Below are 26,386 nucleotides of genomic sequence, written 5' to 3'. Positions count from 1 at the left end.
TATATGTGTTTAACAAACGTGACGTATGGTGTGAGTATGTATAATAATGTTATATGTATGATAAACGCATAGCCTTCTAACTACAGCAGTCCAATCACACCAGATCAAGTGGCGGTACTTACTAACACTGGCAGAGGCTTAATCCTGAACAACTAGAGCGTTGAAAAAACAGAAAAAAGGAAGATCGATTAATTAACATGTTCATCAACTTGATCTTAGGCGAATGTACGAATGTTCTATTAATTCTTTTCTCTTTCAAGTTTTATTTTTTTTTTTTGTTACTTTCCCTCTCCTTCATATTTACTTTTTCTTTTCTTTTCTCGACTGTTTACTTTATTCTCATTCTCTTTTTTTTCTTTCTTTTCTTTTCTTTTCTTTAATTTTTTTTTCTTTTGGTTACGATAAAAATCAACGATAAAGAACACCTACGTTGGGATGTCGCGCGCGTCAACGCTTCCGAGAGTCACGGTGCGCATTGCTGTGACACAGGCAGCTTCCTTTCTACCTCTCCCTTCGAGCTCGTCGAGCTGTAATCGTTCGTTCACCACCGTAACGGGAGCCGATCTCTACCGAAACTAGCGAATCGTGCTCTTCGCGGCGGATAGAAATCGGCGGTCGAGAGCTGCGAGGACCAACCAATTGGCACCAACGCGCGGTCCGGCCCGGTCGGTGTCACGCAGGAAACATCGATTCGTTAGCTCGCCGAACGTTTTTCTTTTTTCTTTCTTTCTTTTTTTTTTCTTTTTTTTATTTCGGTAGAACCGATTCGTCGATGGTCGCGCGAACGAAAAATCCGAGGCGACCCGCCGAAAGAAATCGCCGACGGGACGTGGATGAACGCGACTTATATACATGAGATGCGTAAAAAACGGTGCGTGACTCGATGGGAGTACCGATTAGGGCGATCGTGATCATTCGGGAGGCACGATGTCGAACGAGACGCTCCGAGCTGAGCCGAGAACGTCTAAACAGGTAGAAACATACTAATGTCGCGTCATGTGAAATCACGTGAAATCGTAGGATAAATATCGATAAATAAATAGTACGTGAGATCCGGCCATGCGTGGCGATACCGGGTGTCTCGCTGAAGTGTGGCACTCATATTGTCTTCACTAATTTCGAGAAATTAATATATTGTTTGCGTGCAATTCGAATGGTATCACGTGGCCGGTATCGTACAGATACAAAATAATGTAGAAACACAGAAGAAAGTTCTTTAATTTCTACATTATATTAAAATGTTTTCCCCACAGTTTTCAAGATCACGTCATAGTAGGCAAACAAAAATTTTATCAGAAGATGTTGAATTATTATTTTCCCTTATTCTAGAACATTTTAACTTTGATTTAAAAATAAAAAATAAAGAAAACATCTCTTTATCTAATTTCTATAAAAAATTCCACGATTTTGACGCAACCTTTGTCATTTATCCACACTGTGCGACGCCTCGTGCTCGGAGCCTCGGCTTCGGAAGCCTGGTTGCCAGGTTTGAATGCGAGATTCTAGATCGGTAAAATGGGGGCAGGTAGTAAAGCGTGGCGATCCTCACTGCCTCGCCTCGCGCAGCGGAGTCGGAGACACTCGGAGGGCTAACGGGTGTCCCGATTGCATCGCATTTCTTAGCTACAGTTCGAAGCCTAAGGAGGCGCCGTGAACACTGCAGCGAACCGAAATACAATAGGGACACCCTTTGGATGACCGAGCGACTCCGAGTGGTTCCGACTCCGCCGCACGTGGCGAGGCAGTGAGAGTCGCCCCGCCATAAGTGTTCGCAGGAAAACTTGCTACGCAAGGAGTGGGGCGGGCGACGCATGCGCGGGAGTCCCGCGCAGCGACGTGGCGCGTCTACCGGCAGAACATTATAACTCCGAACTAAGATCCCGACGCGACGTAAAGCCTCTGTCTGATCCTAGTTCAGAGCTATAACGTTCGCCGGGTAGGCGCGCGGCGCCGCTGTCCGGGACGCGCTGCGCATGCGTCATTGCCCCACTCCTCGCGTAGCCACTTTTCCTGCGAACACCGCATGCCGTACTATTCGCCGTCACTCTACCAATCTGGAATCTCGCATCCAAGCCTGGCAACCTAGTTCGGAAGTGAACGGAAGACACAGAAAAAAAGACGAAAAGGGTACGAGCAAAAAAAGGTCGAGAGACAGTGATGGGAGCAATATCCACATTGTTGTTGTTCGCAAGCGTCGGGCAACGTCTCGCATGTTTACTCACGTTCAGAGCTACGACATTAGGCGGACTAGTTACACGATCTCTCTGCGAAGCTGGTGGTCGCGCGGATCTTTAAACTCGGTGCAATGCGGCCTGTCGGATGACGATCCACACACGGTTCGAACTATGGAACGTGGAACTTCGAACAGAACAGTCTCTCTACACCACATATACATTTAATATGTATGCGATATATCTATGTACGTGTACAGGACGCGCCCGTTAAGTTTGCTTACCATTTTCTAGGCACTTTCGATCCTGCAATTAAACGATGCTCCAGGACTAAATTTGATCGCCGCTTGGCAGGCTACAGATTCGCATGTTCTTAAATCGTGAAAGATGCCTTTTACGCGGGGAGAAAAACGTCAAGACCACCTCTTAACCTGCATTATTATGTAAGAAATAATTTTTCATTAAATATTGTCGCGATCGCAGAAAATTTTCGAGTCTATGATCGCTTCCAGGTCATAATATAATACACCGTTGCAATTAGGGAAAGGTGACCTTGACTTGTTTACGTCGAATGCATCACTCGAGATTTAAGAATAGGCGAAGCATTTTTCAATTGCACCGCACGAAACGCGAGAAAAATGGCGTTCAAACTTAACGAGTACACCCAGTAAAATCCCGTCAGAGAAAGGGAAAGAGACACTGAGAAACGTCTAGAGTGTTGTGTACGTGGACGAAACACGAACAGGGACAGGTATTTCGCTCGTCTTTTTCCGACGACCAGTCTCACGCAGCGTAGCCACGAAAATAAGTTACGCGAGGAGTGGGGTTGGTGACGCATGCGCCGGGAGTCGCGCACAGTGGCGTGGCGCGTGTACCGTGTGAACACTACAATTCTGAGCTACGGTTGCGACGCGACGTAAGGCCTCTATTGTTCAGAATTACAGTGACTTTCATAAATATTCGGACGTTGCGTTTTCGAATGCAATAACTTTTTTAGGACTGGACTGGAGGACTTGAATTTTTTTGTGAATATTATATTATAACGTTATAATATATATATTAATAATATATATTATAATATATAATATAATCTATATATATATAATATATTATTATATTATATTATAATATAATCTATATAATATAATATAATATAATACAGTATATTATAATATATATATATATATGTTATAGTATTCACGCGGTAAACGCGCCACGCCGCTGCGCGGGACTCTCGCGCATGCGTCACCTACCCCCACGCCTTGCGTAACTTATGTTCCCGACTACGCTGATCTCGCGCGGTGGCTCGTGCATCCGCGTGGCCGTAGACCAGGCGTTTCATCGCCGGGAAGAATCGATAGCCGTGAAACTGGTCGACGGAAATTAGGATCTTTCAGGCCGCACCGTTCCGGCAAAGCCGCGCGGCCTCGTCCCGGTCGCTTAAGCGGGGAACCTCTTTCGTTTTTGGTGAAAGAAATCGACTTCTCCTGCGGCTTCGCTCTTTGGAAACGCCTCCGCGTAACCCTGAGTCAGTTACTCATCGTAAACTCGATGCTCGTACGACGATGAAGTGGCTCGAACTTTGAACACTGTGGCAGATGGCCTGGCATCGTTCGAGAGAAGCTACCGGAACGATCCACTTGAACTTCGAACTTAACGCATTACCTACCGGCGACAATTTTCTCATTTTCGATCGTCTATAATCTACAGCCGAAGACTCTTTTTTAAGCCTCGACGGTCCAACGATACCGTACACGTGGTATAAGACAATGGGATCGTAAAAACTTTGAAAGAATAGAATATGATGATTTTGGCGAAAATATATCACTGAGTGCATTAGTAAAAATTAATACTGTTAAAAAATTATATTGAACTGTAAAATACTATATTAAAAAATTGAGTCGAATTCTAATGAAATTAACACCTTTTTTCTGAATTTGATTTAAAAAATCTCTGGTACGCGTGAACTTGAAATACTTCTGGTCCGCCAAGGGTTATAATAAATTGTTTAATGGTAGTCATTATTTATGTCATGTGTGTTTACCACGTAGAGAAAGATTGCTGAGATTTCTTTTACTATAGCACAACAAATCAAAATTGTATTAATTGGCTGTCGGTAGATAAAGCGTTGAGAATCGTTTGACATCCAATCAAAATAATTGTAGATTTCGTTTAATGTGAAAAATAGGGACGATTTTTCTAGCTTTTTCCAAATTGAACATTTGTACCACATGATCAAAGTGTAATAAAACTGTTACACTTACGAGAAAATCGAACCGAAACGATTATTATGCAACTTGATCAAAGTGTAATAAAATCTCTGTATTTACTAGCATTGAAAGAGTTCACATGACATGATCAAAATGTAATAAAATCTCTCTCTCCGAAATTACCAGCAAATCGATCTGAAAGAATTCAATATAATTTGATCGAAGTTCAATAAAAGGTCCGCATTTATGAGTAAATCGAACCGAAATGATTTATGTCACCTGATCAAAGTATAATAAAATCTCTGGATTTACTTTCAAGTTATTTACAGTTTTCCATTTTGGAAAACAAAGCAGAATCGATATTTTTCACCAGAAATAAGAAATTCCCCCCTTAAAACGTCACGGAGGACAGTGCATAGGGGACGATAGTGGTAAAAGTGCTGCTTAGGGAATCTGCCTCCAATGACCACGACCTTGACATACGTGCTGTTAAGGACAGCTTCTTGGGTGACCACCGAAAAAAACTCCAGTAATACCTCGCTGACCAATAGATGATCGTCAAGGTATCACTTCTGATACTGAATTTTGATTTAATAGGAATTGTTCAGCTATTATGTCGTCTAAGGCCCCGAAATTATTCACTATAATAATAAACTGTAGGACTATATGAGCCGTTTATTTTGAAAGTGGCATAAGTCACTTTGTTTTGAATATAATATTAATATTATAATAATTATAATATTAATATATTAATATTAATATAATATTTAATTTAATATAATATTAATATTATAATAATTATAATATTAATATATTAATATAAATATAATATTTAATTTAATATAATATTTAAGGGTTTGCGTTTTAACACGTTTAAAAATATGGATGCCAACTTTCGAGAAGATTTACTTGTATTGTTATCTCAGGATACTGATATTTTTCTCAGTATAAATAATTTCGTATAAACATTAAAAAGTCACCACTTTTCATTACGGTAAAGTGACTTATGCCACTTTCAAAATAAACGGCTCATATAATAATAAATTTACTAAATCATCCATCGAATATAAATTCACAAAAATTATAAAGAAATATTAACGTCGGTTGAAAGTTCATTCCGAAGGTCACCGAAGAAGATGACCGTGGCACGATGAACGTTACCGAATTGCTCCCCGCGTGCATCGGAAGCTGTCTTCTACGTTTCGAAACGGTTCTAAAAATAGTGGAGAACGGTGATGGGTAGGAACGGTGGACCGACGTGTAGGGCGAACAACAGAGATACTCGGAGGGTTTGAAGGTGGACGATCGTATCTACACAGTGACATAATAGAAGGTACACTATCACACAACTCGTCTGGTGGACTGACTGCTGCTCACGCTGCTGGGTGTTCCCTGTGCTCGGTTTCCGTTGGGCCTGCACTCTGCCCTCGAATAGAAGGTCTCTCCTGTTTATAATACGAGTACATATGTGGTGGTGACGGGGTTCTGGGTCGTCGCGCCGCTCGGCCCGGCGTCGTCGTATCGCGAATGCAGAAGCGGGAGAAGACGCGCATCGCAAAGCACACACAAAATTACCGTTGACAAACACCGCCGTTTTCGTCCCGATCGCGGGGACGAACGCGATCGTCCGGAACCGTCCAAGTGCGAACTGAATTCGAGTCATCGTATATGCCACAATGAACAACAATATTGTTACCGAATTGATCGGTTTTAACAATCCGCGGTCTTTTACGAGAACTCGACGAGTTTTTTTCTGTCTCATCATCGCGTGTCTAAATTTCTCTGTTGTCACTTAACAACAATGTTAACGACGTTGACTCCTTCATTGATGACTTTCAAAAATTTTAATATAGACTCTATGTCTTGCAATCCGTAAATGGGAGGTTCCTGAGGTCATTCGAAGTAACTTTTTCCTTAGCGAAAATGCAATCCGCGGCTTTGTTTACGAGTTATTAACGAAAAACAGTGACCAATGAGAGGCGAGCTTGGTTGGCGCGCGGCGGCCGAGCCAACGAGAGCACGGAGCTCGGCTCCGCTCATTGGTACGGTCGCGTAGCACCGGGCAAACTCGCCTCTCATTGGTCAGTGCTTTACATGATTAATTCGTTAACGATGCTTCGGAGAAAATTTTTGTAAAGGAAAAAGTTGCTTCAAATCACCTCAGGAATCCCACACTTCTCGAAAATACCATAATTTTGGCCGAGCCAACGGACGCACGAAGCTCATTGGCTCGGCCGTCTCGCGCCAGCTGATCTCGCCTCTCATTGGTCACTGTTTCTCGTTAATAACTGGTAAACAAAGCCGCGGATTGTATTTTCGATAAGGAAAATATTACTTCAAATAATCTTAGGAATCCCCAATTTCCGGATTGCGAGACATTTTTACCTGTATAGTGGTATCGGAAGCTAGGATGTTCGCTTTGTGTTTGTTTTGTATAATTATATTGATTCCATTTTCATGTTTTTTATTATTTTATTATCATTACTATTATTATTATTTCATTATCCTTTAAAAAAGTTAAAAAGTTAAAAGTTAAAAATTGGCCCCTTGACACTACGTAAGTAAATAAATAAGTCAGTCTGGTCGGGCAGAAAATCCATTTTCAATTTTTAATTTTCCATTATTTCCAGTGAAGAGAAAATTCTAATGAGCTGGAACTTTTAATCATTTCGTTTTGAGACGGACAACTAGACTGCAGATCTTTATGCAAAATAAATATTGTCTAACGATAAATATTGCAACGAACTAAAGCAAAATAGACTAAATGATCGAATAACTAAACTGAAAGATTGAAAATAAATTATACGACGTTTATCTTTTTAGCTATCGACACATTTTCCAGTCAGCTGTCGAAACTGAAATTACAATGTACAAATTCGATCATATACAAATCGAATTCTCATTCATCAAAATCAGACTCTAGAGCATACCGAATTCAGTTCGCACTTCCACGGATCTGGCAAAAAAAGAAAAAGAACGGGTTCTCATTGGCTACAAGAAAATGGAAAATCTAGATCCTCTAGATCCGTAACACGCTCAATTTACGAGAAAATTCTCGAAGGATCGGATTCTCCATTTTGATTCGCCAGGTAATTGTCACAGTTCTACGGACTCGTCCCCGCACAAAGGTCAAGACTGCTCGTGCCCATGGACGACGACGACGACGACGACGACGACGACAGTGAAACAACACAGAGAGACAACGCTTGGTTAATTGGCTGACGACGGTACGGTGAACAAGAACGGTGCGTGGGTGTCGGTGCTTTACAAAGGGTCATTGTGTGCGGGGGCGGCGAGCGATCGTCGAGAGTTTTACGATTGTGGTAGCGCTGCGGGTGCGAGTACATCGACGTTCGATCGGTGGCGAAAATAAGGAGCGATCGAACGGGAACGATCTGTCCAGAGAGAAAAATACAGAGAGAGAAAGAGAGAGAGAGAGGGAGAGCGAGAGAAAGAGAGTACTCGGAGAGCAGGAGAAAATCTCGGCGGTCGTTGAGACCGGTGTTGCCATGGAATTGATGGCGCGAGAGGAACCTCTTTGCCTCGCAGTCGCCGACAAACTTGGAATAATGGAGGGGATACGTAGCAGCACTGGGTCGTCACGTGACGATGCGCAGGTCAGCTTTTCGACCGCGACGCATCCCCACCGCTTCAGTGTCCTGCTGTCCGAGACTCTCCGGTAGGAGTGGGGGGAAAAGGTAGCTCGTGGACGATTGCGGCGTGGTGCAACGTCCGTGGAGCCCCACGCGTCATCAATTCCATGGCAGGTCTGGTCGAGACAGCGTCTCGTGCGTTCTTCCGTGGCAACGGGCTCTCGTGGTCTATGGCTAGCCGTAAAACCCGGGTTACCGCATGGATGTCGATCGGTGCAGGGTAACGACACAACAAGGGACAGATCGTCCGTCGGGCACACAGTACGTGCGTGAAATCGGTATATCCGTAGACAGCGGCTGTGTCGGCTACGTTCTACGGCAAAACAGAGAGAGATAGATAGATAGAGAGAGAGAGAGAGAAGAGAAGAGGTCACACACGTTGGTGGAGGTGATGTGCGACGGATCATGGTGGTTGTTCCAGCAGTTCGTGCTTTATTAGATCTTCGTACAATGTGCCAGCGCAGAATCGTCGATCGACCGCCGCACGCTCGTTTCTTTCGCGTTCGGCCTTCTGTTATATTTGTTCTTTATCTCTTTCCCCCGGCTGCGACACACTAAACGCAACAGAGAACGATATCTCGCCTCTCTCCTAGGATACAACACGGGTACAATCGGTTTTTCTTATCGGTTACACGGCGACGACGCCCTTCGTCGGCGACGCTTACGTTCTCGTTACAGCGCCGATAGCACGTCCACGTCGACGGCTATCTTTACTGGGACTCAATGCGGAATTCGAGAACTCGTGGGTGGTTTCGGCTCGTAAAAATATAGAGAGCAGTGGGTAGGTAGAGACTGGTAAAGGGTATAAACGACGTCGTCGCACAAAACAGGGATGGATCAGCTGCGATCGTGGAGCGATCGTCTTCGATCGATTTCATCGAAATTATTTCTCGTTTATAGTTTCTCCTGTGTTCGTATCAGAGCCGGGCAGGAAGTAATTTGATTCATAGTTAACGATTATAATTCATTGCTTATTTTGTGTTGTTATGAATTAATTAGCTATTATTGTAACTAGCGAGGCAGTTATTACACTTGATTTTGATTATTTATAATAACTAACCCATTAATTATGATGATAGCTAATTAATTTATAACTCATCAGTTATTATAAATTATTACGCGTTAGTTGGTTATTATTATGACTAACGAATTAGTTGTTACAAATTATTATAAATTTGTTACAACAGCTAAGTTGTTAGTTATTATTGTAGCTGAAGAATCAGTTATCATAAATTATTATAATGTAGTCAGTTATATACGAATATAACTATCGAGTTAGTTATTATAACTTATTTATAATACTTTATAATAATTAATGAGTTATAATCGTGAATCATTAATCAGATTACTTTTTGCCAAACTCTGATACATATTCTTTGTGTTCTGGAATTTTCTCCCTTTTCTATACAATTCGTGATTAACACTTGGACGGCGAACCTTGGGTCTAGTTCGACCCGATGTTTCAAGCATTTCGTTCAATTAAGAGATTCTTGATCGCTATATTTGGATTTGACTCTGAGATGATTGAGCCCAAAATATCCAAAAGTCTGGTTTTCTTATTTCCTAAAATTTCATAGAATGTTTTAGAATTTGCTTTTGGTTTAACAACGATGTTGCTATCTAAAAACATGAAATATCGAGGATGGCTCGAATAGTGGACATATCACAGTCTCATTTGTTTGAAATGATCCATGCAATGATGAATGAATTCGCGCGCTCTGTGAATTTCTTACGATATCTTTATTATATAAGACAGAATTACGAAATAATTTCATAAAATTTTTCGAAATAAGAAAATCAATGTTTCTCGACGTTTTCCATCTGGTGGATTTGAAAAGAGTTGGCACTAAACCTGCCGAGATTAAAAATTAAAAATATTTTTCCATAGAAAAATAACAAAACCGAAAGATACTTATTCAATAATTTCTGATGGAAGCTTCTTGACAATTTCGATAATTATAAAATGATAGTAGGTGCACGAATTTAGATAAAGCACCGTTGAAAATAGGTTTAAATGATTATTATACAACTGTCCAAATCGAGCTAAATCGTATAAAGTCATCAAAAGTGTCCGCCTTCTGAGTGTTAATTATGTTTTTCATTTCGTTTCCTCCTTTCGCTTACTCTTCAAGATCGAATGTCACGTGTCTCAGATCAATTTGCGCCTGTTTTGTGCAATTCCGGGATTCCAATCAAGTAAGATTAATCGCACATACCATAATCCATTACATCAGCACTTCTACTTACATATATATATGTATGTGTATGTATATATAATATCGATAAACCTTTAATTTTCGTATAACACTCATATATGTATATATTTAATATATATAGAATAATTATATAATAAATATATATTGAAGCGTGAAATGTGCCAACTAGTAGGTATAACATATATACATATTTACTACTAGTCGACACGTTTCACAACGCCTTACAAAATCTAGACACGCTGTCACTAAACATTAGCAATCACTAGTGGGTGAGAAAGAGGTATACGTGTGTCTGTGTGTACGCGTGGCTGTGTAGGTGTCTCGAGACAGTTTCCGTGATGCCACGATCTCAATGTTGCCGTGATTGTAATTTCTACGTGTTGCAAAACGAGACGTGAAACCGCTGAATCAGACGGCCTAAAGCTATGTACAAGTATAGGTTATGTACAGACCGAGGCGTAAACGTCACACTTGCACAACCAAATCGGAAATCAAATGTTGCCGGGAGAGGGGGTGGGGTGGGGGGAGTTTGGTGAACCAATCAAACGAGTTTCTTCTAAATTGATTCTTTGGCGCAAGAGACAGCTTTCAGTTCTCAAGACTAAACAAATTAGCCCTAACAAATTAGCATAAGGGACGTTTTGTAAATATTTTGTTCAAACTCTTCGTCTTTGCAACTTTGGTATCGAATTTGAAAAATCTCGCGTGACCAATAATTCTGTACCATAAGTTGGGTATTGTTTTAATATAAATCGAAAAATTACGGAATAATATGAACAACTATTTCATAATTTGCTGTAAAACAAATTTGAATTTTTTCAATATTATACTTCAATGTTGTACTGGGTAAAAATATTTGAAAATGTCTCGGAAATAGTTAATGAAATACTCTTATTTGAATGAAACAATATTTCAAGATTTATTTGACGGCGTAAAGACAATAAATCTTGGATACAATAACAAATACTTATCTCGTAGAGATAAGTACATACATCGAAAATAGTTATTTGTGGTGAAGAAAATTATTAATTGAAATAGTATTTTCTTAGGATCTACTGGAAATAATTCTTTGTTTGATAGTATTTCATGTGTCTAAATCTCTATTAACAGTTTCAAATTCTATTTCTCACGAATAATCTTTATCAGAAGAAATGTAAACACGTTTTGGAAAATATGTTACCTTCTATATTTGTCTTAATTAATTAATATCATTGGGACATTTTAATTAATTAATATCATCTTATTTGCTTTCAACAATGTACATATCTCGCAATTGCTTGGTCGACGAAACTTTGTGGAAATAATATTCGAGCGTTTCATAACACGCACGGTAAAGAAAATATTTATTCCGATTAAATATTTCCGGTTCATACCGTAAAGTACATAGTATTTTAAATTCTTACTGAATATTTGTGAAATCAATCAAGTATTCCACCCAGTACTTCATTTAATACAGAAATCAATAACTACATATATAATTAATATATAATTAATATAATAAATAATTATAATTAATACATAATATGTAATATATATAATTATATATATAATATATATATTAAAAACTACTACTATGTGACAAAGTTGAGAGAAATAGCGTCTGCAAATATTCTTACTTCTTGGTTGAAATATTTTTACCCAGGTCTGACAGATCTAAATACATGAAAATACATGAAATTCTAAATACATGAAAATAAAACAATATCCCCAACAGTTGCAGAAACAATCGACGAAACCACAGCAACAAACTACAACAAAGATTTTCTTCGTTAAACTCTCTGACCAGTTTGCCAGAACTTAGTAACTAAAGTTCACTGAAAAATGTACCAGCGTCCAAAGAACCATATATAACGTAGGGATCAGTTTCTCTTTGTTGTGCATAGTAATATTTGAGAGGTGAAAGTGCAAGGACCGATTCGCGTGACGGTTAAAAGGTTAGCATGTCACGAATCACTGAATAGTGGATAGGGACAGTTCGAGTATCGCGTGAACGATTAACGTCCGCGTTTCAGGTACGAGGGAAGTGAATTGTTTACATTACAATAATCGTTACAGCGATCGCGTTGTTGTTGCGTCCGCGTGAAAAACGACTGGTCGTATTCCCTGAGAACGTATTCGACGCGCGGACACGGTAGTCGGTTGATCGAGCCAGCTTCCAAGCCGAAGGAGTGGGGATAGGTCGCGTGACGCCGCGGCCGGCGTTGATTGGCACCGTGCAGCGGAGTGGGGGCGCATAACCCGCGTACACGTCACGCGACCTACTCCCACTCCATCGCTTCGAAATCCGGCCGAATCGCCTGGCTACCGTGCGCGTGGACATTGCGAGACTTAATTAGGCGAACGTAAGACTCCTCGCACGTATTTCCGCTACCCTCAGCTGCATGTTCGGAGATGTTTGCACGTTTCAACGACATCCGTTTTGCATGGGAGGTCTCGTGTCCGGGATTATGCATGGTGATCGGGAGCATGAGCTCGGTTCGATCTCATTATGATACTCGATTGTACGATGAGAGAATGAATCTGTGCTACTGGGAGATCAACGGTTACGTTCGATGAACGTTGCCAGTTTTGAATAATTGTCGTCGCGTAATGGCGAGGAGTAGGGCAATTTAAATGAACGCCGCTTATGCAAAATACTTATGAAATATTAAAATCTTACTTCGGTAATCTGCTAATTATGCCGAAGTATTACGAGCACGCCGATGGAAGCTGTTCGAAAAATCAATACTCCTGCTTAAAACGAGCAGGAGTTTCCTACAGAAAAACGTTCTTTGATCTATGGTTTCTTATTTTACGGTCTGTATACATTAATGTTTAAGGCTGGTGCTTAGTTCGGAGACTGAGAAGACCGATTTTTGGGGCTCCGGTCTCGAAAACAGCAACAATTTTGTCGAGAAAATGTTTTCGCTTTTAAACAGGGTCATTTTAAGGAGTGCATGTTAATTGTTTCACTGGAAAATATTTATCAATTAAAAAGTTATGGCTGATTCTGTTATAAAGAATTTTAAAAATATCGATTTGGATGTTCAACGAAATATAAAAATTGGCTCAAGGAGACTAGATCAGCTATAATTTTGCAACTGACAAATACTTCGCAATAAGAAGAATTACACGGTACTCTTTAAAATAAGCTTCTTCGAATACGAAAACGTTTTTTCAAAGAAGCCTCTCAGTTTTCCAGACGAGAAACTCTCAAAATGGTCCCTCTAGCCCGTTCATAGATATTTCAACGATCTACAGAAAAAGGGGAACATGTTTCTTAAAAATAAAGCCAATTGAGCGACCGACTCGAATGACGCGACGTGCAGGAGATGAACATGATCGAAAAGATCAAAAACAGCGTTCGCGTGACCCGACTGGATCGATCGATCATGATCGATCCACGTCGAGGTTCACCTGACGCAGCATATGCACCGACCAAAACCACAATGCAATTAGAACTACATAGAATATATATATATATATATATATATATATATATATATATATATATATATATGTATATATATGTATATATATGTATATATACATATTATGTACGTGTGTGTGTATATGAGTGTGTCGGTCAGAAAGGAAAGCTTTCAACATTTGCAAAGATATCCTTCATGCAGGTGAGGGTATAATGAGGGGTGTAACAAAAGCTTCTTTACGACAAAAAACAACAAACAACATTCCAACATATGTTGTAACGAAAGGTGCATTCCTTGTACGCAACTTGATCGCATAATTACTGTTCTACCAGTATACATGGTGATCGACCCGACGTTACGGAATAACAATCATAATCATAAGAACGATAACAGTAATAATAGTAATAATAACGATAATAGTAATAATAATAATAATAATAATAATAATAATCAAAACGAACGAGAAAACGAATAGAGAGATAGGAGAATAGATGTGAAGAATACTTGAAGAAAAAACGCAGAATGAAAGGGAGATAAAATACAGGTTGTCCCAATTTAACTTGACTCGCGGAAAACAATGAGACGGGATTTCAAGCACCATGGACAAAAATTCCGATCGTTCGGCATTTATGGTTGCTCTAAGTCCGTCGGAGATTGGAACTATCAATGACGGTCGATGGGATGCATGAACAGAATCATCGTCGTCGTCACGGTTCGCATAACCTTTTAGGCACTTGTAATAATCGAACTATCGTTCCAACGATCCGATATCATTTCGTCGACGAGGACTCAAAATTACTGTGGCGAATTTAGGAAATTTAGGTACATTTTAGGATATTACTATATAAAATTACTATACTTGATCCACAGATTCGTGATCAAGTTTCAAATTTAATTTGCAGAGATCAACCCCTTGTCCCCTGTGATTGATTTATTCGTGCCAAATTACAATTTTCTGCATAAACTGCGAATGTAATCGAAATTCTTTCCTCAACAATTTGAATAGATCGAGGACGATGGAATTCTTTGAAGATTCCTACTAATTTTCAAGTTCATCTTCGGGATTTCGTCAGAGTATAGTACACGTGAAATCCGCAGTATGAGAAATCGGTATCGTTTAACCTAACCTGTTAACTTGGTGTGACGAAACATAGTAATGTATATTACAAGTAATTATAATATTATAGTATATATTATAGTATAGTATATATTATTATAGTATATATTACAAGTAATATAATATTATTATGCTGTATACATACAGCATAATAATATTATATTCTGCTGTAGATGTTTAATACATATTACAATAACATATTATAATATATAACATATTACAATAATATATTATAATATATAACATATTACAATAATATATTATAACATATAACATATATTATAATTATATAATATATGATATTTATATACCCTAATATATGTTATACAATACGCTAATTAACAACCACGAAATAATGATTTCAATTTGTATTAATTCTTCGTACATTCGAAACATTTAGTTTGTAGATTGTACGACACATTTTCCATACATCACATAAAATCTTTTGCCAGTCTGAATAATCAACAAATGACAAGCTTTCCTATAAAAAGAAAAACGTTTTCCTATTACTTTGAGCTCGTGCGAAGAAAAAAAGATCCCGATTGTGAAACGAGTTGAACGAAAGTCAATTCCCCGGTTAACAGGTCAACCATAAATGATTTCGTCCGAATTATTTTGCACGAACACAGTGCAACAAGGGGTTAATAACGTGAATCGCGTCTTTAATTCCGATCTCCTGCGAACCACTGTCGCATTCCCGAATGGTTACGAATGGCCAAAAGTCATGGATCTCTCATTACAATAAACAACATCTCTACGGGGTGCCGCGAATCGAAACGACCTCGCGCTGCAGTACGCTCGCCGAACCAATGCAGACACCGGCGCGGTATGCACTCGCAGATACGGGACAAAGATGTTCGTTTCTTTCAAACCGGAAACGAACATTCGCAGCCAGCATGGGCCGGCAGCCGGCTGCTGGTCAATGTAATATCGCGCATTGATCCGCGTACTGCAACAGTTCGATCACTAAATATTCGACTTCCATTCGCATCGTCATCAACATTAACGGAGATGATTACAGGTGGATCAAGTGAAACGGGACGTTCTTTGTACGACGAGACAGAAAGAGAGGAAGAGAGCAAGAGAAATACAAAAACGAGGTAGAGAGAGAAGAGGAGAGAAAAAGAGAGAGAGAGAGACTGACACAGGGAAACAGAGAGAAAGAGATAGATGGTAAAGAGAGAAAAGAGAGAAAGAGATAGACGGTAAAGAGAGAAAAGAGAGAAAGAGAGAGAGAGAGAGAGACTGACACAAGGAAACAGAGAGAAAGAGATAGATGGTAAAGAGAGAAAAGAGAGAAAGAGATAGACGGTAAAGAGAGAAAAGAGAGAAAGAGAGAGAGAGAAGAGAGAGAGGAAGAGAGAAAGAGAAATAGAAACATGCAAACGCGCCGTGGACTCGAAAGCGCCGACCAAAGCGTTTTGTTACACCGCTCGACTATTGAACTCTGCCTTCGTTTTATCCTCGTTTGATCTATTAGCGATCGCGCTAATTATCCTCGAGGCAGCGAGCATCCGCTGCGCGGTGTTCGCGGCCGATGCGACTCGCACAAAACCGTGTTTTCGAACTCGAACGTCGAGCCCGAGCGATTCGGAACTGGCGCCGAGTATGCGGAGACGCAGAACGACGCGTGTGCGCGCGTCAAATGCACGCGCGCGCGGTCGTATTCTTTCCACCACGTGCGATCGTGAACACACGGCCGATTGGCAGACAGCCGACGGACGGAAACACGTGACACGTGACCGCCTCGACTGGCCACCCGATGCGTTCTCCTTCGTTCTCAACGTTCACCTTTCCTTCGTTCCCTTCTTTTTCGTTTCCACTCGATTGGCCCGCGTCGTTGTGTATTTATACGCGTTGCAGCACATTTTCCGTCTTTCATTATACAGTTTTTACAGAATAATTCGACAGGATAATTCAACGACAACAGCGATAATAAAATCGACATATATCCCCAGCCGATGTAACAAAATTCGAAACAAGGTTACATCAACTGTTTTCTTTTTCACCTAATCTGCTGATTCGCTGATTCTCTGTCAGTCTAATTACGATATTGTATTCTTGTTTTGTATCGTAAAAATGGGCGTTTACCCGTATATATATGTATGTATGTATATAAACCAATTAAATTAAATTAAACTAAACTATATAAATTAAATTAAATTAAGTACAGGTTATGTACTTCCCATGAAGCTATGCAACAGAATTTTCCGGTTGCAGGGGTGCAGGTGATTCCTCGTGACAAAGTTAAGTCTTGTCGTCGTTCGACGAGCGTCGCTTCGAACATCGTTTCACGCGATTTTTTTAGTCTCGCCGCGTGTGGACTTTTCGTTGGGTAAATTAGTAGACCACGGATTTCACGCGTTTCCGAGAAAAACGAGCGAAATAAATGCGGACCAGCAGGAAGATTAAAAGAATCTGAGAATGTATTATGCATTGTTCCGCTTATTAAAACGATCGAAGAAGAGAAAAGAATTTTCTAGCCAGCCACAGCTGGCTCCTGAAATTGACGCGAACAATATATTTATTTTGCACAAAGACCCGTCGTCTAGTAATTAGGCACACGTGTAATTCGACGGATGGCAGCAGGTTCGCGAAAGCGATTCGATTGTCGCGTGCGCGGAGCCTCGGGCGAGGCATCGATTAGAACCGGATGATAATAATAATTAACACTGATAATGATTAACACTACACAGCCCCGTCGCTTCCGCGAACATAATTCGATGCCCCGTCGAAGCGCGGATGATGGCCGCGCGAAAAAAAACACCCCGCGGTGAATGATCGATTTTCGAAGCGAACGCTCTCGGGTGGAAGGCTCGCGCGGAGCACCCTGGTCTCCCGCTTACTTCTGGATAAGCGATCGTGTCTGTTCAATTGGTAGATCAGTGTTGTGTCGTAACCGTTGCCGAATGACGTTGGCCATTCAACGTTATCGAGTGACACGCGCTCGTGGTCGCACAAAGTCTCTCGATATCGCATTTATCTGTCGTCTCGAGAACGCGGCGTCCGTACGAAAATTCAGCGTTCTCTATTTTAATACAACACTTTCGTCAAATACATCGTTTAACCCTGTAACAACCCTTTAAGGTTGCCGGCGACCCAACAAAATTTTTAATTTGCCTGCGAGCGTGTAAATGAATACCAAAACATCGAGGTTTCTGTGAAGGAAAATTTCTATTAATTTCAAATATATTTCTATTAATAATAATATAATATAATGTATATATAAAAAAATATATATATTATATTATTTTATTATATATATAATAATAATAATAATAATAATATAATAATAATAATATCTATATTAATAGAAATTTTCTTCAAAAATTTTTTCCTTTCTTAAATGTTTTAACAGTGATACAAACAGTATTTGAACGTATTAAGATTTTATTTTGGACCGCCAGTAACCCCACGATGTTAATTGCGCCGTTAATTATGCTCGTCGAAAACAGGTAACTGGTTAAATATTATTAGAGACCTCATCTTTCGATTGAAAGGGTTACGAAAAGATTCGAAGCCGATTTTCCGTTCAACACAGTGTCGATTCAACTCGCTGAAGTTTCGAACGAACAATTTAGTCGAGCATAACAATAAATGCTGCGAGTCTAAAATGAAATTGAAATGGAAATTATGAGACATCTGGGCGAGAGCAATTTTTGAGCAGCTTCGAGCTAACGCGCGTACTCCTCGATGCTGTGTATCATTGAAAAACAATTATCCTACGTGAAACAACGATTTGATTTTTACAAAAACTATATGCTACCTTTTTACACTGTAAACGTTACGTGATTTACATTGTAAACAGATACTTAATTTATACCGTGAACAGACACTTAATTAAACAAACGTACCGTTGATCAGAATAGTAAAAATACATTCGATTTTCTCGAGACTCGACGAAAGTATATGTACGCATGTAATTACTGGAAGACCAAATTTTATAATCACACGCAGTGCGCTTCGAATTCTCCGCACTTCGATATTGTTTAAACGTTTGTTTACCCAGCATCGATGTCACGTGGGACAAGGCCCGAACAAACGGGGCCCGTCCTCGCGTCGATCTAGTCGCCAGAAAATCACCTTTTTTTTTCCCGTGCCACACGCGAGATAAACACATTATTGAAACCAACCAATATATTCTATGCAAATATGTACATGTATATAGAGAAACATACATAATACGTGAAGCGGAAGAGCGGGGACGGGGGGGCAAGGAGAGACGTCAGTGTCGGTGTGTAATGTTTGTGCGTATCAAGGTGGCGACGATGTCTGGAATGCACCGGATTACTACGTACGTGTCGGTATATCGCGCGCAGAAATCAGCGTGATCGAGAGATTTCGTGGCCGAAATCACGATTACGCTTTTCAGCCGCGAGAGAACTCGGCCGGTTCGTCGTTCATTAGCCGGCCAATCGGCGGCATTGCCGTTAACACCGTCCGAAAATGTTATACGTGTTTTGTTTTGCAGGCGCAACCGGCGTTCGCAGGAAAATAAGTTACGCAAGCAGTGGCGGTAGATGACGCACGCGTCGGGAGCCCGCAGAGCGGCGTGGCGCGTCTACTGGGTGGCACCTGTTGCATTGGATTGTACCATCTATAATAGAACTTTGATTTTCCGAATTCAAAATTGATAGTTACATTCTTTTTAGTTTCGATTAATTAGTGACACAGGATGATTTCATCGTTGACGCTTGGAATAAGCAAAAATGTGAATAATAAAGATCGAGGAAAATCCAGTTCGGTTAATCGAGGTTCTACTGCACCGTTATTTTCATACCTGCCGACGCGAATGCAGTCACCCGGTAGACGCGCCACGCCGCTGTGCGGGACTCCGGCGCACGTGTCGCTTGCCCCCACTCCTCGCGTAACTTATTTTCCTGCGAACGCTGGTCGCAACTGCAAAATTTCTTGGGCGGCACCGTTGCGACCGACACGGGCACGCGAAACGTGTCCAGAAATATCGATTAGCCTCGAAGAATTTCCATAATAAAGTGCGATCGAACGATAAATAGCAAACAGAACGCGTAAAATCGTTCCTGAACGCGTCGATTGTTGTACGCGGAACACGCTCGAAAGCAATTAAATTGAAATGCCGGGCTATTGTTCGCGCTGTGTTCATCGCGATGTTCACCACTACTTGCTATCTCTCGTCATTAAAATCGTCTCCGCTGTTCGATCCTTCGTTCTGCTTTGTTGCTTCAGAAATTGCGGAATCGTTTCTATCGGAAAATCGTCCGTCACGCCAACCGAATTTTATTTGAGCCCTTGCATTACGATTTCTTTGACAGCTCGTTAAAACTTGTTTGTCGCTAATATGCACAGGCGGCGGATTTTATGAATTTATGACGAAAATCAGAAAATCGGCGGCGAAACGGTTAGATATTCTTTTAGAATCAACAAACACTGTTTCATTATTTTTCTCTCAGCGATATCGTTAACAGACAAAATGATTGTCTACGGATGTGCCGTATGCTGCACTCGACAGAGACGATTTTCATTTTGCTGAAAATTTCACGGTCTGCACTGTACATGTTTCTTCTTCATATTACGTTCAAACAAAACGATTTTATCAAATACTCAATTTAATATATAGAATATCAAAGCGTATTATCCTTCTTAACCAGTTAGCTGTGTTTGACGAGTATACTCGTCACGAAGAAATGGGAACATTTTGTTATGTGACAAAGTATACTCGTCACGAAGAAATGGGAACATTTTTTCACGTGACGAGTAGATTTGTTACAAAGAAATGGTGACGTTTTGTAACCTGGCGAGTATACTCGTCACGATGAAATAGCGACATTTTCCTATATGACGAGTATACTCGTCACGATGAAATAGCGAAATTTTCCTATATGACGAGTATACTCGTCATGAAGCAAATGGCGACATTTTCTTGTATGACGAGTATACTCGTCACGAAGAAATAGCAACATTTTCCTATATGACGAGTAAACTCGTCACAAAAAAATGGTAGCATTTTCCTATATTACGAGTATACTCGTTACAAAGAAATGGCAACATGTTCCTATGCAACGAGTATACTCGTCACAAAGAAAGGGCAGCATTTTCCTATATTACGAGTATACTCGTTACAAAGAAATGGCAACATGTTCCTATGCAACGAGTATACTCGTCACAAAGAAAGGGCAACATTTTCTTATATGACGAATATACTCGTCATGAAGCAAATGACGACATTTTCCTATATGACGAATATACTGGTCATGAAGCAAATGACGACATTTTCCTATATGACGAGTATACTCGTCACGAAGAAATGACAACATTTTCCTATATGACGAGTATACTCGTCACGATGAAATGGCAACATTTTCCTATATGACGAGTATACTCGTTACGATGAAATGGCAACATGTTCCTATGCGACGAGTATACTCGTCAAAAACAGCTAACTGGTTAAAGTTACTCACTGTATTTATTTACCGTTGGCAAGATCATACAATAAATATCGTGATTCTGTAGACTTCTTTAAAATGCAACGAACTTCATGAAATAATGAACCGATCGGAATAATAATAATAATAATTGAACAAGAATAAGACTAATAAAGAATAGTAATAATAATAATCATGACACAACTGGAGAAGGAAAATTGAGAAAACGTAACGAGGAACGAACAGCGGCAGAAACAAGCCACTCGTATTGCTCGGAGCATGTTCCGCGAGGCGAATCGCACGCGCAGGAATTCCGTGACACCTGATTTCCGTTGTTGCACGTGTCGGAACGTGTCGTAACAGAGAAAACGTAACGTGTTCTGAAATAACATCTGCATTAAGCTGAAAGAATGGGCAATTTACAGTTTCATAAAAAAACGTTACTGTTCAAGTACAGAGAAAGAGAGCTCTACATCCATGGGGAAACGCTGGTCTCGCCCAATGGTAAACGCTACGATCCGTTTCAGCAATCAGCGTGTTTTTCTTCGGTACGTGAACCAGTAATTTGTTCCTTTTGTTATCTCGTGTAGAATCGTATCTCGCGATTAATGCTCGCGTATGTGTATATCTCTGTTTGTGTGTGACTGTGATTGTGTGTATGTGTGTATCTGTGTTTGTATGCGCCTGTGTACGTGTATAGATGTGCATAGTGCGCGACGATCGTTCGGTGTTCGTGTCTCGGGGAAAAACGTGAAAACCGTCTTCCAATGGCTCCGCTTAATTAAATACCGTACAGCTCTGAAAATACATATAGACAGACTTTGCTTTACAGAAAATACGGTTCTCTCCTATCGGATGCACTACGATTTAATGGACGCTGAAATGAATCCTGACTGGCTTGGATTTTTTTCCACAAGTCCGATCCCTGCTCGCTACGTCTATGTATTATTATACGAGTATTTCTCGACCGATTACGCGGTCGAATTCTACGGCTCCTTTCCCGGAACTTACTTGGACTCGACAAGCCCCGAACGTTATTAGTCCCTCCGTTACCACGATTATACTTTTACACGGTTTCTATAACAGTTAAATCTATCACATGTCTCAACACGATTTATTTTATTAATCATAGATCTCTGTAGTTTCGGTTATTCTATAGTTTATAAAACATCTTCAACGGGCCAACTGCCTCCGTTCGACGAGCTTTATCAGTGCGTTTAACGGTACTGTTGCTCGTTCGGGTTAACTGAACAGACTTCTTCTTCAATCGAAAGGAAAAGTTGAATCGCGAGATTTACGCTGCGTGCTTGAGAATCGAGAAAACGTGCGTCGAACAATATTCTCGCGAGTTTTTCGCGGTTTTGGGAATCTTGTAATAATAATTTTATATATAATATATATATATTATTATTATTATTATTATTACTCTTGTAATAATAATATTATTATAATAATCATATATATTATTATATATAAAATTATTATTACAAGATTAATAATAATAATCATATATATTATTATATATAAAATTATTATTACAAGATTAATAATAATAATATATATAATAATAATATATGATAAGTTTATTTTACGATGGGACAAGCCTTTCGTTACCGTGAGAAAAAGTAATAATAATGTAGCAGCCACGCAACATGTAATTAGTAGGCTCGTGTGGAAAAAATAGGTGGAGGAATAATATTGATTTAATTAAATTATTTAACGCGGTGTTCTAGTTTGAATGTTCGAAAGAGTCGATTCTTTTTGTCTTGTTACATTTTCTTGAAGAATGCAGGTTCAGAAATACGAAAAACCTTATGTCTCAATTCTTAAAATTAAAAAAGTTCGATCATTCATGATGCGAATAAATGAATTTTCTTAGCCTGTCAATATCGAAAAATCAATAGGAAGAGTCGATAATTAATGCGAATTTCAATACGCCCTCACTTTTTTAATTATCGACTTTTTCTTTTGCTGTAGCACACGCTATAGCCAAACTCATACTAATTAAGAATCTTATATGTTTTCTAATTTCGAATAAACAAAGATATTTATAAATAAACATTGTAAATTTGACTGCAAGACTGAATTTATCATTTAGACAATTAGACAATAATTTGTAACTTTCTCAAACAATCTTCAATAAGAATTTAGAAACTAATAATAATAGTAATAATTATAATAATAAGTAATATCGAACATATATATATATATATATATGTAACAATCCCGTATTTACTAAATAAACCATCTAGTGGTTATTTTACCATTAATAATAATAATAATAATAATAATAATAATAATAATAATAATAAATTATATCATAAATAAATAAATAAATAAGACTCAAAGAAAGTTAAACAAAAATGCAATTTACACTAGAATACCCCGTTAAAATTGATTACATGAAAACATGAGTAAACTTCCAAAATGGACTTCATAATAACATTGATGCAATTGAATTATTTAACTTAGATATGGAATATATAGCTACACACGCTTCAACTTTTGACAAAAATTTAACTTTACTGCTGCACGACCCATTTCTATAAAATTAAAAGACTTTAAATATCGACCATTTGTCGACCATCAAAGATTCAGTGCGCGAATACTTTCCGGAATGACTGTACGTATAATGCAAGCGCGTGGTAGCGCGCTCGATCATGAAATACAGATTTATTCCGATCGTTCGACGATGTTTAAGAGATTCTCGAGCCCGCGGAGTTCAGATGCTAACCCAAATACAGAATTTGATGGCAAGATTCATCGAGATTCTCGTTACGCGGTTTTCTGTTCTCGAAATCTCGTTATACCCGAACCTCTGCTGCACGAGTTCTCGTTGCATCGCGTTAGATCTTTATGGATTTCCGTATGAATTTTTCAGATACAAAACCACGGCGTGTATCGTCAACAAATATTAATAATATTCTCGTTTTTATTTCGTCCGCGAGATAAACTTGTGCAAAAAAACGAACGAAATGTGCCGTTTAATATGAAAGTGGCATAAGTCACTTTATCGTAATGAAAAGTGGTGATTTTTTAATGTTTATACGAAATTATTTATACTGAGAAAAATATCAGTATCCGGAGATAACAAATACAAGTAAATCTTCTCGAAAGTTAGCATCCATATTTTGAAACGTGTTAAAACGCAAACCCTTAAATATATCGACTTAAAAACAAAGTGACTTATGCCACTTTCAAAGTAAACGGCTCAAATGTATGCACTTCTGTCTCAGTTTTAATGGAGTTCAAATTATGAACGGCAGAATTTGCATGGAGATCTGCTGTTTTTGACCAGTCAGTTGTTTCCGACGAGTGTATTCGTCATGAGGAAACGGCGACACATTGCGTTACGACGAATATATTCGACGCGAGAAAATAATGATACTTTTTGTTACCGAGTATACTCGTCACGCGTAAAGATCTGCCGTTTAAATTGCAATTTCGACTGAAATATATTCGCGCATGTTACGTCGATCCGAATATCTGGGGGCCAAGACGAAATAAAAGAAATATAAAATAATATAAATAATATATATATATAATATATAAAATAATATATATATATAATATATAAAATAATATATATATATAATATATAAAATAATATATATATATAAATAAAAAAAATAAAAATAAATATAAACAATTATTACGAAAGCATATAGCTTTCAGAATACTTGTTCTTTCCTTTGCGACAGATTTTAGGCGCGCACTTTTCAAGGCAATCGCAACAGCTGACTGGTTGATCGAAACAATTCCGTTAAAAAGAAACGTCGAATGTTTTACTAAAATAATAATAATAATAATAATAATAATCACTGAACAGTTGATTGGGACGCATCTCGGCGTGCAAAAAGAAGCGTTTAAACACGCATAATTGTTGGTAATTTTGCGTGAGTTTACACGAAATAATGAAATCGCATTGCCTGCTGGGCCGAGTGTAATGTTACGAAAATAAACATAGTTATTGCACACAATTATATATGCATGTATATATATGTATCTGTTTATTCGGACAACAGAGGTTCGACGGTAATTGCAATCGTTTATTAGCCGACGCGTATTCGTTGGATCACGATAAAACAATCGAAACTAGAGCTCTAGCGAAGGAGAGAGAGTACATACACGGTGTACAATCGAGGACTCGCGCGTTAATTGTTAAAAGAACGAAAAGAACATAGAAGAACGCACTGTGTTAGTATTACTATCCTTTGTATCCTGGCGCCAAGTTATCGTCCGTTCTAGGTCAACTACGTATATTCTTGGACGGAAAAGGGTTTTCAACAGGGATTCGTTTCCTTTGGCTCGCCTAAAGAGTCCCTAGAGTATTTAACAGCTGGCCTAGAAAAGCTTTTATACAGATATGATACACATGAAAGGTCGACGATCCGAAAACCGAAATAACGTTGAGGATGGACAAGTTCTCTGGTCGAACGTCGAGCAGCTTCGAGAACGAGTAATTTCTCGAGGATCTCTCACGATATAAAATCATTGTCGTGCTATCTACACATGCAAGTATATGTATTATCGAAATCCCGACGATCTCGAGAGTGGAAGGATTAATTTACTAATTTACATTATATAGGTTACCCTAATGGCTACACGTTCTAGGAAAGTTTCCCGGGAATACGGACGAACTAATTGAAAAATTATTCCCACTTTCGCCTAACTCTATTATCGGAACAAGAGCATTCCGTTCGATAAACGCAAGCGATTGAACGGTATCCAGAAATGTTCAAAATGTTCAATTAGAACGTTAACTCGCTGTTTCTACCATGAATCGTGTCCTATCGCGCGGATTACTTAAATAAAATCTGTCGTACCGCATTTAGGCTACCTCGATCTCTAATTAGCTACACCCTGAAACCTATTGTCCTACACGATCTAGCTTAATTCGACGAACTTCCTAACATTGAATCGTTTCAAACGTGAATTAACTACTCGACTGTCTAACGATGGTTCGATATTCTACATCTGCGCTACTTTCGGACGAATTCTGCGAGTATTTCCAGGAACAACTGTTCACGATGATAAAGAGAAGAATAAACGATATATATACATCGTTCTTCTAGATTAAATACGTGATTAAACTTGCAGGACACCCGGTATATTAAACTTCGATTATAACAGAAAATTTCAGCTTTCGTTACAGTTGAGATTTATGCAAAACACATGGTATATTAAACTTGGATTGCAACAGAAAAT

General features: G+C 39.2%; 1 protein-coding gene across 9 annotated transcripts in view; it reads right to left on the bottom strand.

Moving 5' to 3' along the window:
* The window catches only part of CASK (peripheral plasma membrane protein CASK), a 599,783-nt gene that overhangs the window by 39,140 nt on the left and 534,257 nt on the right, over nt 1-26,386 (bottom strand). For 5 of the 9 annotated variants that reach the window (XM_076526056.1, XM_076526055.1, XM_033478107.2 and 2 more), the window contains one exon: nt 123-152. The exons of the other annotated variants lie outside the window; for them this stretch is intronic. In XM_076526056.1, the coding sequence (XP_076382171.1) occupies nt 123-152 (30 nt within the window). The remainder of the gene's footprint in view (nt 1-122; nt 153-26,386) is intronic. 9 annotated transcript variants of the gene reach the window in all.

This window comes from Megalopta genalis, chromosome 13, assembly GCF_051020955.1.
Source record: "Megalopta genalis isolate 19385.01 chromosome 13, iyMegGena1_principal, whole genome shotgun sequence".
In the NCBI taxonomy this organism is placed as follows: Eukaryota; Metazoa; Arthropoda; class Insecta; order Hymenoptera; family Halictidae; genus Megalopta; species Megalopta genalis.
The sequence above is the reverse complement of the archived record's forward strand: the minus strand, read 5'-3'. Positions and strand labels throughout refer to the sequence as shown.